General features: G+C 32.8%; 2 protein-coding genes across 2 annotated transcripts; one reads left to right on the top strand and one right to left on the bottom strand.

The window, feature by feature from the left end:
• Nucleotides 1–120: 120 nt before the first annotated feature.
• LOC18094121 (dolichyl-diphosphooligosaccharide--protein glycosyltransferase subunit DAD1) lies at nucleotides 121–3,176 on the top strand. The gene is made up of 5 exons (XM_006368291.3): nucleotides 121–364; nucleotides 447–494; nucleotides 2,186–2,273; nucleotides 2,354–2,397; nucleotides 2,780–3,176. Exons 1-5 carry the CDS (start codon nucleotides 281–283, stop codon nucleotides 2,861–2,863), a joined length of 348 nt encoding a protein of 115 aa, XP_006368353.1. The 5' UTR covers nucleotides 121–280; the 3' UTR covers nucleotides 2,864–3,176.
• A 282-nt stretch (nucleotides 3,177–3,458) lies between these two features.
• LOC18094120 (uncharacterized) lies at nucleotides 3,459–4,873 on the bottom strand. Its single transcript, XM_006368290.3, has 3 exons — nucleotides 4,124–4,873; nucleotides 3,880–4,020; nucleotides 3,459–3,789 (listed from the first exon to the last, which is right to left on the bottom strand). The coding sequence occupies exons 1-3, from the start codon at nucleotides 4,610–4,612 to the stop codon at nucleotides 3,595–3,597; spliced, it is 825 nt and encodes a 274-aa protein (XP_006368352.3). The 5' UTR covers nucleotides 4,613–4,873; the 3' UTR covers nucleotides 3,459–3,594.
• Between the last annotated feature and the right edge of the window lie 10,560 nt (nucleotides 4,874–15,433).

Below are 15,433 nucleotides of genomic sequence, written 5' to 3'. Positions count from 1 at the left end.
ACCACGTGTACAGTTTACTTGAATGACCACACACGAGTGACCTGATGGACACACACGCTTAGGACTTGAGAAAATAACATAACTGCCCTTATGAGGCAATCCCTGCTTGGCCTCTTTCTTTCGACTCACAAACGGCGTCGGTTTTTTGTTCCACTGCTACTACGAATTTTACAATTCCCTGCATTTGCGTAGACAGACTCCCATAATAAAACAAAGAAAAAGTTGGAAGCTTTTTTCGCGGCAGTTATAGTGTCTGTGTGTGGACTGTGTGAGATTGAAAATGGGGAGAACTACCAGCAAAGACGCACAAGCACTCATTCATTCCCTTTGTTCTGCTTATGCTGCCACTCCTACTAGCCTTAAGGTTTCTTTCGCTCTCGCTCTCTTTTGATCCCTTTTTTCTTTTACCATGAAGTTCTAAAATTGACTTCTTTTTTGGTGTCCAGATCATCGATCTGTATGTGGGTTTTGCAGTTTTCGCTGCTATAATTCAGGTACAACTCGTTCTGATGCGGTGATTTTGAGTTTTAGTATCTGTTTATTGTTTCGATGCCATGGCAATGTTAGGATTTTGATCTTTGACAGTTCGATTGGATCAGTGGATGATGAATTTGATACAGAATAATAATATGGGATTCATTCGGAAACTTTAGGGTTTATTAGAAAGAATAGAATAAACTAATATGTGCGGTAAAATGTCCTTGTATGAAATGTTTTGTTAACTGATGGTGTGAGTCCATCAGTCAATTGCGTTTCTTTTTTATGTTTCTAACAAGGTGTAATGTTGACTTTTTTTCCTGTTTCCCAACTGTTGAACAGAGCCTAGTAGCGTTGGTTATTTTACCTAATTGTGTGAATACCTGAGTGTTTTTTTGTGTTTTTATAAAGTTTAGGGTTGGATTGTGGAAAAACGAGGGAGAAGGACTTGGAGAGCCAAAAACTTGATGATTTAGGTCGTGATACACGCAACTATTGGTTATATTCATGTTGATAATGTCCTCTCTATTATTTTTATCCTATTGGTCAATGGAGCTGTCTTTTGTTTGCTCGTATGAATTTCTGCTACACGTTGCATCACTTTGTTTTCATTTGGTGCGCACTTCCTTGTGTTCCAGTTTAGCATTGGATAGTTAGAGCCAATAAATTGGATGTGTCATGGGAAAGAGGGAGGAAGAAAGTCTTAAACAAGAATAACCAATGAGCACTGCAACATGCTTGATGACTCCCAAATGCAACAGTCATTTTCCCCCTTCAAAGAGCTCATTTTTGCCAGATTTAAATTTAACTGGAATTTAGCAGCATGCCCTTTGGTATTAGATTTTTTCTTTTTTTTTTAAAGACTGAAGAACTCAACGAATGATGTATAAAGAAGCCTTAGAGTGGACAGAAGGGAATAAAAAGGAGAACAAAATTCTTTGAGATCACTATCATTCCTTTAATTATTAAGCAAATAAAAAGGTAACAACCAAATGCAGTTTTAGGTTCAAAAATTATAGATGGATCGCTAATCTGTCAAACAAGTTGGGACACCAACAAGATTTATGTACTGTGTACACACACTATATGCACATTAAACTGCATATATACCCCCTACAAACAGCATTAAAGTTCCTCTTAATGGAGGTTACCTCGAATCATCCATGTACATGATTAGATGTATGGTGCCCTGTTCATGGAAATATTATAAGAGTGAAAACTAAGGACAATAGTGCACAAAGGTCATCCATGCTAACCTCACACCCTTCCTCTGGTTGCTGCCTTCCAAAAGCTTCATTTCCCAGTTTCTACTGGGGGGAGTGATGCAATTTCCGAACTTGCTGGTTCAACATTTTCAATTTCTCTGAGCCCCTTTTTGAATGATTTGTTTTCTTGTTGAGTTGGAAGAGCATAAGTAATCTAATCCGGTTACTCTTCCTAGAATTACATGTGTTTTTTGGCATCAAAGATGAACTGCTTGTTTGAATTCAATGAGACTCCCAATGACCGATTTAGGGTGATTTTATATAGAATTTATCTATTGTGCTGCTAGCACATACTTTGAGCCATCAAAAATATACCCCCCTTCCCCTCTCTATTTTTGGCTATGTTATGATTATAATCCACTTTTTGATTTGTTCAATGTAAAGTTTGGTTAGTATGTTGTCCAGCTTGGAAGCATTTTAAACTTGTTTTTGGTGATCAACAGGTAGTTTACATGGCCATTGTTGGGTCATTTCCGTTCAACTCTTTTCTCTCTGGAGTACTTTCTTGTATTGGGACTGCAGTCCTTGCTGGTAAGTAATTATTGCATAGTAGGGAGGGAATCATTGTCACATTTCACAATAGAGAGATTAATTTGTTTCACTTGTCACAGTTTGTCTCCGTATCCAAGTGAACAAGGAAAACAAGGAATTCAAGGTAACTATTCTGTTCATTTTTCATCTTGTGGTTTTAATCCTTTTCTTAGAGTTTTGTAGAGCTGTGCTACTCTCTTTGGTTCATGCTTTTAAACACTTGCTCACTTAAGGTGTCCACTTCACCACCATTTGTCTTACTCCAACGGATAACTGGTCATTGATTTGGAAAAGATACAACAAACTGAAAAAAGTTGATTTGGCATTTGGCCTAAACTTTCTATTTTCTAAAGGCAGTTACCAGTTTGAGTTGAGTATAACAAGGAGTCATTATGCGGATAGTTTAAATGAGTGAGTGTTTAAAAGGAAGTAATGAACTGAGTTGATGGCATTCCTCATTTTTGTATTACAAACAGATAGTTGATGTTTCTTTCAACCATTTACAGGATTTACCACCAGAGCGTGCCTTTGCTGATTTTGTTTTGTGCAATTTGGTGCTCCATTTGGTGATTATGAATTTCCTAGGTTAAGATCGAGCCCTTCTGGTCTGCAGGATCCATGTTTCGTTGGGCTGTAACTGTGAAACATGTTTACAGAGTAATTCCATCTATTCAGCAAATTTTTCTTAGGACATGGCTTATTCTTGAATTGCTGACTTGCAATTGATATTTTTGTTATTTATTTGTCTGCAATGATGAGAAGTTTGCATTGCTAGTAAGAAAATGCAATTGAGCATACTGAGAAATTGCAGTGATCAAACCTTTGTAATAGATCCTTAGCTAGGTTAGTTTGTCCATAAAACTGCCCCTTCTCCCTTTGAATAAATGTTATGATTGTGAGGCATGGTTAGTGTTCGCTTGGATTAAAACAGAAAATTTGTGTGTTTTTGGCTAAAAGGCCATATAGTCTGTCTTGACTCAGTGTTCAAGGGAAGAAGTCAATAGCTGTTATTTTGAAACTTGCAGGGTGGCATTTCAGAACTCATCTTGAATTCATTGATTGCTTACACGTGTATAGAGGAGATGGTTAAACCGGAGCCCTATCATGCCATGTGGTCTAGTTGTCGAGATGAACCCAGGGAAATAAATGAAAAAAAACTGAACTTTTAAGTGGCACAAGTAACTCTTTAACAATATTAAAATTTTCAATGTTAGCAAATGCTATATAGTATGATATACAAATTCATTCTATTGGTTTCATCTAGCAACTTTAGTCAGATAGAATATAGAGAACATTCCAGTGTTAAGGAGCTTGAATTCTATCATTCTTCTTCGAATATTGTGGCTAGAAGTGCCCGCATGGCATCACCATCACAATGTGTTCCTTTTTCTTGGTGCTTATGAAGTATAATATCATTCGTCTTAACTTCAGTTTCTTCTTCAAAAACTTCGCCGGGCTTTGCAAATCTCCCGCGAACACGAGGTCTCCCCTCAGCTATGGTTTTTCTGCAAGCATACTGTAGCAAGGATCAATGTCGATTAATAAATGCACAGTTTCTGAATATAGGGCTAAACACATGCATAAATAGTACGGAATATACACTAACCTTAACGTTGTTGTTATACGCCCTTCGGTTTTTCTTCTTCAGATACCTTAGAATTCTCTCTTTCCTCTCTTCTGCTGTATACCGGACAACATTTTTTGTGTCGGAGTTTTTAGTTGACGCCGTTTGATCGTATTCAACTTCCTAAATAACAATTTATAAACCATGAGCACCAAAAAGAAAATCTATATGCAAAGAAATTGAGCACAAAAAACATCTTGTATCAAAATCCTATATACTTGCATACCCATTTTTCTCCGGAAAGAGGGCAGACGGGCGTAAAATTTGGCATAACCTCACCAAAATCCTCCCTATACCCAGAGGCGTCCGGTAATCGGAACCCGGCATCGAAATTCTGAATTTTAGCAATGTCGGCCCTGTGCCCCCCCATTTTATAATCCATTAATTTGGGTAGCACATCTATATCCAAAATGCCAGAGGGTTGAGGCAATGAATTGGTTACTGGAATCGGGGACATGATCTCAGATTCCCCCAGAAAAATATCAAGTGCATCATCATTTCTATGATCATACAACACTGGAAAGTTGCCATGATCTTGATGATCGCCTAACACTGCACAACTAAAATTAGAAATTGCACAGCTTGACATATATGTGCTAGAAAATGAATCAGTTCTAACATAACTTTGATCTTCCTCAGCCATTATTGATGTAATCTCTGAAAAATCATCTGGAGAAAATTGATGGTCGGAAAAGAAATCAGGAATGGAAGCCATTGAGAGAGGAAGATGTAGGTTGTTCTATCATGCTAGGGAGTCGGCTTTTTACCTTGTCCATCGCCAATATTTATACAAGTGTGGAAAATGGAAGGGCTCTAGGGAAGTTGTTCTTCCCGGAACTGTCCGGGAAGGACATAGGCTTAGCTTGAGACACAGTTAGTTAACAATGGCATCTGGCTAACGAACTGAACTGACACTGTTCGTAATTAGCCAGCTAAGCTGTTTTGTTAAAGCTGTAACAGTGTGTTGATTAAGCTGTAAGCGCGTAAATTTTGCAAATCATAACGAACAAATTTCTAATTCGCTTTGTTTGATTTGTCCTTAACCATAAGTTAATTACGCCCCTGTGTTTAACCACATGTTCAAGAGAAATTTCATGTTTTTCTTTTCTTTTTTTGGCTGGCTTGCCAACACATTTTGGGTTCTGATGGTTTTTGGTTCAGTGGATGCCCCTCAAAAAACTTGACTTGATAAGCCAACAAGATCTATTAATTATACATCTTAGGTTTAGATTCAAAACCATTAATTAATTATTTGTACGGTCATTAAATCTGTTTTAAACTTCCTGTCGATCAATTTATATAGTGAAAAACAGCCTTAAGGGTGATAACTCGTGCTATAATACAGGGCATAGAATTATACTAGTCGGAACGCTGGTTGAATAATTTTTTTTAACCGAAAAAAATGAATGTGTAGATATTATTTAAATAAAAAAACATATATAAAAAAAGGTATTAATTAAACAAATAAAATATAAAAAACAAATAAAATAGATCAGTGTTGTTAAGTCCGAAAAACTAAAGCATGTGCATGCCTCATTTTAAAAAGTGCAGGCGATGCGTTGACAGCCTTTCCAGTTTTCGACCATTAGAGGGGTGGCCAAAACATTAGGGAAGGTGTTTTTTTATCCAAAAAAATATATTTTTCAACCAATTTCCACACTAAGACACCTAAAAACATCCATGTGATGTAAATCAACAAAAAACACACATTAAAACTCGCTAAAAACACAAATCCAAACGAAAAACAAAATCCCCTTCTAGGCTTGATCTCGTTTGTTTCAACAATTTCAAGGGAAAACACCTCAATAAAACTCTCTCATCAAATAAATCTTATTCATACTAAAATCGATTATTTTTATAATTGAAATTGGTGTTAATTGATATTTTTTCTCTCTACCACCAGAATTAAACAACTCTCTCTCCTCTCAAACTAGGAACTAAAAATAGAAAAATAAAATTGTGGATAAAAACTAAAATGTGGGTAAACTGAAGGGACCAAAAATTCATTATTTGAAAAGTAGAAGGACCAAAGTGAACTTTTCACCATAATTTTAAAACTACGACCCATTTCCTCCACATTTTTCACCTTGATTATCTGTCATTGAATCTTTCTCTTTCGCAACAATTTTTTTTTATTTTGTTATTGATTTGGCTCTATAAAAGCTAAATAAAAAAAAGTTGAGGGATGAAAAAAAATAGAGAATTGTAGTAATCCATAGTGCTTTGTATCTTAGTCAACAATTTATGTGGTTACAATGTTTTTTCTACACGAAGTAGAGATTTTTTGTAATATTTTTTTTATAATATGAATTTTTTAGTTTAATGTTATTCTATTTTACGTTCTCAAATGTTTTTTACTATTCAGATTGTTTTTCTTTGGACAAGCTAAGTTGAATGATTTATATTGAGACAACTCCCACATGATTTAATTTTAAATCCAGGCTAGACAAAAGTTGGCTAAAAGTTTTTTTTTTCTTGTCAATTTCATCTTTTTTTCCTCAATTTGATTCTCAAACTTTTTTTTCTAGTTGGTGGATCAATCAAGTCAACTAGATCATATCATAAAAATTTTCACACGGTTTAATTTTAAACTCATGCTAGGTAATGAGTCAAATCTAAAGGTTTCAAAGTTGATCCACTAGACCAAGTTTAATAACAATGTCAAATAATTATTTATAGCCTAATTTTTTTTTATGTTGAAGATATTTTTTGTCTTGATAAAAAATGCATGTAAAGCAAGTATGTAAACTAGAATAAAACTATTTTCGTGACTCGAGCTCCGTTGCGGGTCATATATTTTTATTTCCTATAAAATAATTGTATATGCATGTTTTTTTCAACACATTTTTGTAATTTTAAAAACCTAAGTTCAAATGAAAAAATTTATGCATGCATGTAATCAAATAAATCAAGAACTATATGTGCGAATAAAATAAATAAAAAGTCATTAACGATACCTAAAAATAAAACTTGAAAAATCAAGAAACAGGTGTAGATCAAGATATTTAATCGCAAAAAATGAAACATTTACCCGGTTATGTTTGCGAAATTTGTTTATTAAAATAATTTTTTTATTTAAGCAAACAATAATAGAAATAGAGATACAAATTAAATTGATCGAATAAAATAAAAGGGGAAAAAAACATCATGCAAGACTATAAATATTAGAAATATTATCCAAAAATAAAAAAAAATAAAAATAAAGTTCATCCATACAAAAGATAAAAAAAAAATATAGATGAATAAAAAAACCTCGTCAAATTTAAATGCAGAACTAAAAAAATAATCGTCAGTTCAAAAAGGTTCTCCAAACAAAATGAAATAGAAAAAGGGTACTAATTTAAATATAAATTAAAAAAATAGAAAGAAAACCATAAAAATAATCATTAATTAAAAAAAAAACAAAGGCGAGGCGCTGCTAGGCCTGGCCCATTTTGTTAGGGCCCATGCGTCTATTCGGAATCTGATGATCTCTCTCTACCACTGGAATTCAGTGATCTCTCTCTCAACTAGGGACTAAAAAATAACAAAAATAATTTTTTGTACTAAGATTGAATTGGAAAATATTGAGATACTGAAATTGTATAATTTGCATGATTTTTAAAGTTCAAGGACCAAAGTGCATCTTTTAAGAAATTTATAGCATGTCACTTATGTTTGGTGTTTTTTTCATTTTGATCATTTTTCTTTTAATCCTAATTTTTTCATAAAAAATCAAAATCAATTAATTTTTAATTAGGACTAAATCATCAAAAAAAAATTTAAAAAATCAAATTGAAAAAATATAAAATTTTACAGAGAGAGGATGAACAATGAAGTTTTAGTAAAAAAACAGATGATTTTAGAGTAATCCTTAATTATATAATTAGTAGGTATCCAGTTCATTTAAAGTATGAACTAACTTTGTATGCGTTGATTAGTTGGGGTAGTAGATTCCAATAAACTAACATTTGAGGGAAGCGGGTAAAATAAAATTATCCTTCCCTATTGGAACAACTAAGAAGGGAAATGTAGGAAAATAAATCAACTTTGTTTGAATAGGAAATCTTATCCACTAGGTCTGATGAGTGTTAATCAGTACCCTTGGTCTCTCAGCTTGATTTGTGATCTCTTCAATCTTTGGATGGATTCCCACGTATACAGGAATGGCTACAGATTGTTTTCTTTATTATTATTATTATTATTATGATATTATCTTCTGGGTTGATGATGGATGTTCTGCTCCCTGGATTCATTATTAATTTCTAACGAGTCCTTCCGTTTCCATGCTTTACGTTTGTTAATGTTGCCCTCAAGCTTATTTACCGAGTGCCTTGCTAGATTTCTTTTTGCTGCTTTTGCTTTTTTACCTGGATCATACTGTTTATTTGGTCGCTGGGTTCCGATAATATTTTGATGCTCAAAGATCCGGCCACCACGGTTTCTGGTTTTTCATTCATCTGGGGCTGTCTGGAGTTGCTGACCCTATTGTTAATGCCCATGATAACTTCTTAACGGCTGTTCGGTTCTGTGATCGAGCCTGATCTGGTCACTTGTTTTTAGCTGCTCGTATTGACAGAACCAGAAATGGTTCTGATGGCTTTCTAAAAAGTCTTCTCTCTTCAACGGAACAAGTTCACCAGTCACTATTCTGCAGCCGCGAACCAGACAGCGGTGGTTTGGTTATGAGCTCTGATGGATGCCTAAATCCTATCAATTACGTTGTGATAGATTCATGTGCCAAAAAGGAGATGAATAATTGTATGTTTGTCACAGGTCCCTACCAAATACAGGGAATCTATCCATTCATTAAAAAAAATATTTTTTTCAATTAAAAAATTAAAAAAAAAATTCATGGAGATGATTTTTTTTAACAAAAATAAGAATTATATCAACAATACATCTATTTTAAAAAATAAAATAAAATCATAATTTATAGTAATTATTTAAATATTTTATATTTGTGATAATCTAATTGTATAATATTAATTTTATTTTATTAAAATTAAAAATTATTATAAAACCGTTACATTGTTAACTAGAAATATTTTATTTTATTTTTCATATGAAAATAGTGGAAAACTTAGAGAAAATTTGTGAAGAATCTTTAAGATTTATTTTTTAAATTCAATATAAATTTAGAAATTTAGAAAACTAGTTTTTTTAAATTTCTAGATATAAAAATATCATATTTAAACATAATTTTTTTTTTATTATAACTATAATTGTTTTAAAAATTAAAATATTTCTCTAGTCCGCAAAAGTTCCCCGAACACCACATAAAAGTTGAGGCGCTACGTTACAAATTCTGTGGCAGTGGGCTAGGACTCAGTTTCAAAAAGGCTCTTTCCTTTCTTTGTTTTTCGGTCCAATGAAAGAGTGAGATAAACATGTACAAAAGGGCAAGTGGCAAGCGGCAAGCGGCAAGCGGACAAGGAAGTTTCCTTTTCTCCCAGTCCAATTGGAGATATAAAGTTATAAACCAGCAGAAAGCAAAAAATTATAGGGCAGAGCATCTGCCTCTAGTCTCTTTCTTTCTTGGTTTTTACTTTCAGGATTTGATAGAGCATGTTTTTTTTTTCTTTTTTTAAAAAAAATCTTAGATTAGAAAACTTTGTTGTTTACCCTGAATTTGACTAAAATTATTGAACTTCCGTTTTTATTTACACTATTTTGTCGCTAAAGAGAGATGTTTGACCAACACATTCTATCGTTTGTTGAAAAGATAGTGATTAAGGCAATAAAGCAAGTGACATGCGAAATGCCTATGAATTATACGAAATGCATTGATGCCTAATGTGTTGGAGGAAATGCTTGGTTTACTATGCAAATTGGATAAATAAAACTATAAAACTGTTATTGCTTGCGGAGAATCGTCACTCCTATGACATTAGGTTGAGTTTTGATAAAGTCGTGAAAAGATTTGACATAGAAAAACAAATTATTTTGAATGTCGACCGAAGTTAATGAGTGGTTCCTATAAAATTGGTATCATGTTGGGATAAAAGATACTCCAATTTTTAAGTTAGTATTTGTATGTGTAAAGAAACTAATGGATGAGGAGAAAATAATGTAAAAGGTGCAAGGGAACGTATTTGGACATTACAAGATTGTGGACCTAGTATGCCAGAAAGATTATCTCTTATTGGTCTGGTAACTAGGTTTATTTATATAATCAAGCTTGTAATTTTTTCATTGAGGAGGGAATCGTATCATTAGCTAATCAAGGTGGCTCGCTCATATGTTGATGTGATATTGTGTTATGGGTTCTATGCTTGGTACAAGATTTGAGGGGAAGTTGACGTGCCACATCTGTGTGGTAGAGTATATTTATTTTCATTGGTGTTCATTTGTGCTAGTAAACATAGCAAAAATATAGCTATTTGTGATAAAAAAAAAAAAAAAAACAATGTATGTCTTGCAAAAAGTTTGTGTGTGTGACATAAAAATTATATGTGTTGTGCATTAAAAATGTCAATATCATGAAAAATAAATGTGAAAGAAAAAAGGAAGAGAAAAGGAAAAAAAATGTAGAGAAAAAAATGAAGATTGTATTAGTCGTTGGGTTAGGGCTTGTCACTAGGGCCTTACAGGCAATCAGTAGGTTTGGTGCATGGGCGCTAGTACCTAGTCACCCAAGTCTGGCAAAGGAGGAAGAAGTGAAATAGGAAAACTTGCTTGATTTATACAAATGTTACTTGTATGTTTGCGTGAAAATATTATTATGGTTGGGTCTATATGAAAGATGAATGCTCGCACCTTTTTATATTATGCATACTGGCTTTTACTAATGTTTTAGGAGACAGATGCTTAAGCTTTTTAGAGACAAGTGGTCTTGAAGACATGAAGAATGATCATTGATCCTTTTGGAGACATTGGAGGCAAGTTTAAAGACATGAAGATCTCACCGTGTAGATTTTCATAAAGATATGTTTGGAGACATAAAGGTCTCGTTATGAAGATTTTTCATTAAGATATATCACAGAGATTTTAATAGAGACATGAAAAAACATTGTTGTCTTTTATTTGAAAAATTAAAAAGATAAAAATACAATTCCTAAAGCAAATTTGATGATTAATTAATCTTACATAGATAATCAAGTGCGCAGGCTTCCTTCTTTTCATGCTTAGTTTTTTTGTCATGAACTGGTGAAGATAACCTTTGGTGATCAATCGTTTTTTTTTTTTCTCAGGGCATGACATTATTTAGTGTCATGCCCATGATCATGGTGAAAAGGGATAGAATTTGTTATGGTTCCTCGTGTTACAACACTTTTTATGGAAGGTAAATATTGCATAAATTTTCTCTCTTATATCAGCTAACATCTCTCAGCTTGTGTGGTGGTTAAAAGTGTAGTCATAGGATCGAGAAATATGAAGCGATCATAGATGTGCACCTTGATATTTTTTTGGATGTTCTTGTGGGAGACTGATGGCATTGTGAAGACTCTACTCATAAATAAAAATAAAATGTGTCATGTTCTAGTCGCGCTGGCTTTTTTCACATTGATATAATTTTTCATTGCGCGTTTGATGCTGAGGAGATTCGAGTCAGGGAAAGTATACAACCTTTCCCATAAAAAATAGTTTTAGAATCCATTAATTAAGTTTTTTTTATGGTAATAAGCTCAAAGAGTCTTTCCGCACCGAGCATCTCTTCATTGAATCTTTGGAGATAGGTTATGATGCTCTAATCTTCTTGTTATATGATGGTAAAGAGCTCTATTATATATATTTTATTATTTGGAATGTTTTTTCTGAGGCAAGAGATGAGTTTGAAGTTGAGATCACAAAAATAGATAATAGAGTCAGACTCTAAAATATGATACCATTATTGTGCAGATTTATGGAGCATTATTGGAAGAACTTTGTATATAGCATTATTATCTTGTGTGACAAGCACTGAGATGCTTCTTATATTTTGTATATACTCTCGGAGGTTTGTAAGTCCTTCATAGTTATTTAAATGATCGAGTGTACAATATTCTATGACAAAGTAAGGATTCTCTTATTTGATGGGAGTTGTATTCTTGCTTGTAAACTTGTAAAGTCATAGAGCTTATATCACACCTAGGTCTTTTTCAAGTACGTAAGTGAGACTCAGATGGAGATCGATGGCAAATGGGTTGTTTGGAGCGTCTCGTATGCAAACGATGTGTGTAGCTCTTTCTAAGTGTAGGATTGCGAGCATTACTCATTTATATGTCATTTTATCATGTTTCTTCAAGGAACTATGTTATCATTGTACATTTAGTTGGAATCCATGTGGTAGAAAGATCAGTTACTCTAAAGGTGAGCATTTTCGGTTTAGTTCGGTTTTCACTTAAATAAATAGCCAAAACAATTTTTTTTAATTAAAAATCAAAACCAAATCCAAACCGATTCAAACTAAATAATTTCAATTCAGTTTGGTTCGGTTTATGCTGTTAAAAAACTGGAAAAACCAAAAAAATTGACTTATAAGACATTTAAGAACAACAAAAGCTAGTTCTCAGCATCTGAATAAATAAAGTCTTTTAAAACATCAAACAATGGAAGGTCTTGTTCAAACATTTGAATGAATATTCAGAAATAGCATTCATATTGTAAAGAGAATTAGCCAACTTCATTACTTGAGCTTTTGATCTGGAGAAACAAATACCTTCAATCAACAGTGTAAGTAGTTTTATTTGGCTAGCAACCATTTTCAATCATTGTTATTAACACTTCAATAACATCATTAATTCTATGTGCTTTGCATAATCTAGGAAGAACAATTTTATAGCTGCCTATATTTGGCTGAAACTTTCCACTTATCATGTCTTCCAAGAACCCAATAGCTTCATCCACCATTCCATCTCTGCACAAACATGAAATATGTGACTATATTTAGATGCTGAGAACTACTTTTGGGTTTGATCTAAGTTTAGTACTTGGAAGAGATGAGAGGTAGAGAGAAAGTTATGGGGTGGGGAAAGCGACTATTTTGGTTTAGGTTGGGGTTGGGAAGAAAATTGAGTTTTATACTCTCTTTTTTAAGTGTTGGTTGAACTGATTTAGTTTGGTCTAGTTCAATCGGTTTCAGACATTTGAAATCAAAATTGAACTGAACTGAAATTCTTTTAGGGTTTTCTAATTGGTTAATTCATTATTTTTTCTCGGTTTGGTTTTTTGGTTGATTTTTTTTATTTTCTCAATTTAATAGGTTTTTCAGGTTTTATGCTCACTCATAAGTTATTCTTCCTTATCCTAAAGTTTTGTCAACCATGAAAAGTGTTTTTGATGAAGAGTAAAGAGGAATAAGCTAGCATATTGTTTTGTTTGCCATAGATAATTTCATTGATGAATTCATGAATAAACTTCACATAGAAAACTTAATTTTCTTTATTGACAAATCAGGGTGATGAGTTGTTCCTATAAAACCATACCCCTATTAGGTTAAGGAATACTCTTAAAATAATCTGTGTGACGAAGTATATTTACTTTCACTGGTATTCATATGGGATAATAAGCATAACAAAAATATTATTATCGGTGATAGGTGTTTGTCCTGTAAAAACTTTATGTACGCAAGACAACAAAATTATATATGATACACATTAAAATAATCAATGCATGGGAAAATAAATGAGAGAGGAAAAGGCAAAGAGAGAAGAAAAACTTAGAGAGAAAAAATGAAAACTATGTTGATCATTGGGCCTGACAGGTAACTAATAGGTATGGTTGCCTAAGCCAAGCCCGAGTGCCAACTTCTGGTAGCTCAGGTCAGGCCTAGGGCAACCAAAAGAGTTAGAATAACATGCCTACTTTGCATGTCATTTTGTCTTGTTCCTTTTTAGAATTGAAATTTTTTTATGCATTTGATGTAAGTAATTGAGCCATGTGTTGTACTTCTTGTTGATGGAATGAAAGAGCGTGAAACTATTGTTTAATGGCTTGAACAACATTATTTAGCACTTGCATTTGATTTAAGAGTTGATGGAAATCTAGGAGAGTTCCTATAGTAGGGATATTAGTTATTCTTTCTTGTCTTGGAGTTTTGTCAGTCATAAAAGAATTTTGAATGAAAAGGAATGAGCTAGATTTTGTTTAGTTTCTTATAGATGGCACCACTGATAAAGTTGTGAAAAACTTCAGACAAAAATTAGGGTTTTTACAATTGTGATCTTAGGTTGGCCCATGATTTTTTCAACAAAACAAGTTCCATATGAGTATAGGAGACATTCTGATGCTTAAGCTAGTAAATTATAGGAAAGGAAAACAATGTATGATAGATGGAAAAGTAGTAGGAGAATTTAAGAGAAATTGTATATTCCATTAATTGTTAAATGGTTGTTTATGATTCTGAGAATTGTGTTGTTAAATGATTGTTGGTGGTTATTTGTGGTTCCAGAAGTTGTTGAATGATTGTTGAGAGATTAATGATCATGTTTGAGATTGCATGACCAAGCTTTAATGATTGGGTGTAGAGTCCAAGACTTAGGACTCTTCTTCCCATTTCTTACTTGTGACTACATGTATTTATACATTTAGTCCTTGAACTTTTCATTGAGAAGAAAAATATTTTTCGAAAAACTTGGGTCATGGGTTGTTATGCCATGCACATCATTGATAGAGATGTTGACTAGTTATAACAATAAAAGATAATCATTGGCTAGAAAAATAATATTTACAATGTATAGAAAAGGTATCACGTGCGTGACTCTTGAGAACTTAAAAAAAATACATAAAGATGTGTGTTAGGACAAAGTTGGACAAACCAAGGTTAGTTGGGATGAAGTCAGGCTCAAAACAGCTAAGATTTCTAGTTGTTTGGCTATGGACTTGAACGACTAAAATTGCTTGTTGTTTGGGCCATGCGCAAATAACTAGGCTGGGATGCTAGCCATTTGAGTCAAGGCTAAACGACCAGCATGTCTGGCATGTGAAATGCACATGCTAGATTTTTTTTATCATTAAAATGAATGGTACCACTCTTGTATGTCTTTTCTAACTTTTTTTGCAAGGTTAATATCAAACTTTAAAATTAAAAGTCTTTATTTAACTTTTAATTTTAGATATATTAATGCAAACATGTAGATTATTAAACACTTTTTTCTTAACAACTATATAACTAAGGTCCATTCCTAAAGCCGAACATAAATTTAAACTTGTTCTGAAAAAAAAAAGAGTTTTTTTTTAAAAAGAAAAACATAAAATGGAATAAATTGGCCAATAGATGCAAGGAATATTAATGATAACGTGAGTGTGATATATATACACACACACGAAACATTAAAAAAACATATATGTGATTTTATAAAACATTTTAATTTAGAATCCAAAACGTGAACTATAATCAATTTTTAGGTTCAATAAATATCTCATTAAGGTAAAATAATAAAATAATAGTATCTATCTTTAACCTCTCTTTATAAGATCCAAAGGTATAACAAAAATCCTAAATTTTTAAATTTAAAGTTTTGAGCACCTATAAAGATTTGTTATTGCACGCATTACAAATAAAAAATGATTATATTCACTGTATGATTTTAGCAATATATAATGGAGTATTGGTATGTTTCATAACTATATTGAT

Source organism: Populus trichocarpa, chromosome 1 (assembly GCF_000002775.5).
Source record: "Populus trichocarpa isolate Nisqually-1 chromosome 1, P.trichocarpa_v4.1, whole genome shotgun sequence".
Classification (NCBI taxonomy): domain Eukaryota; kingdom Viridiplantae; phylum Streptophyta; class Magnoliopsida; order Malpighiales; family Salicaceae; genus Populus; species Populus trichocarpa.
Note: the sequence above shows the minus strand (reverse complement) of the source record. Positions and strands in the feature narration are given on the sequence as shown.

Excerpts from the sequence above, each read along its gene's own strand:
- LOC18094121 (XM_006368291.3), top strand. The coding sequence starts at position 281 with ATGGGGAGAACTACCAGCAAAGACGCACAAGCACTCATTCATTCCCTT. Across the intron at positions 2,274-2,353 it reads TGGGACTGCAGTCCTTGCTG|TTTGTCTCCGTATCCAAGTG; the intron begins GTAAGTAATTAT and ends CACTTGTCACAG. Across the intron at positions 2,398-2,779 it reads AGGAAAACAAGGAATTCAAG|GATTTACCACCAGAGCGTGC; the intron begins GTAACTATTCTG and ends AACCATTTACAG.
- LOC18094120 (XM_006368290.3), bottom strand. The coding sequence starts at position 4,612 with ATGGCTTCCATTCCTGATTTCTTTTCCGACCATCAATTTTCTCCAGAT. Across the intron at positions 4,021-4,123 it reads CTCTTTCCGGAGAAAAATGG|GAAGTTGAATACGATCAAAC; the intron begins GTATGCAAGTAT and ends ATTGTTATTTAG. Across the intron at positions 3,790-3,879 it reads CGTATAACAACAACGTTAAG|TATGCTTGCAGAAAAACCAT; the intron begins GTTAGTGTATAT and ends TCCTTGCTACAG.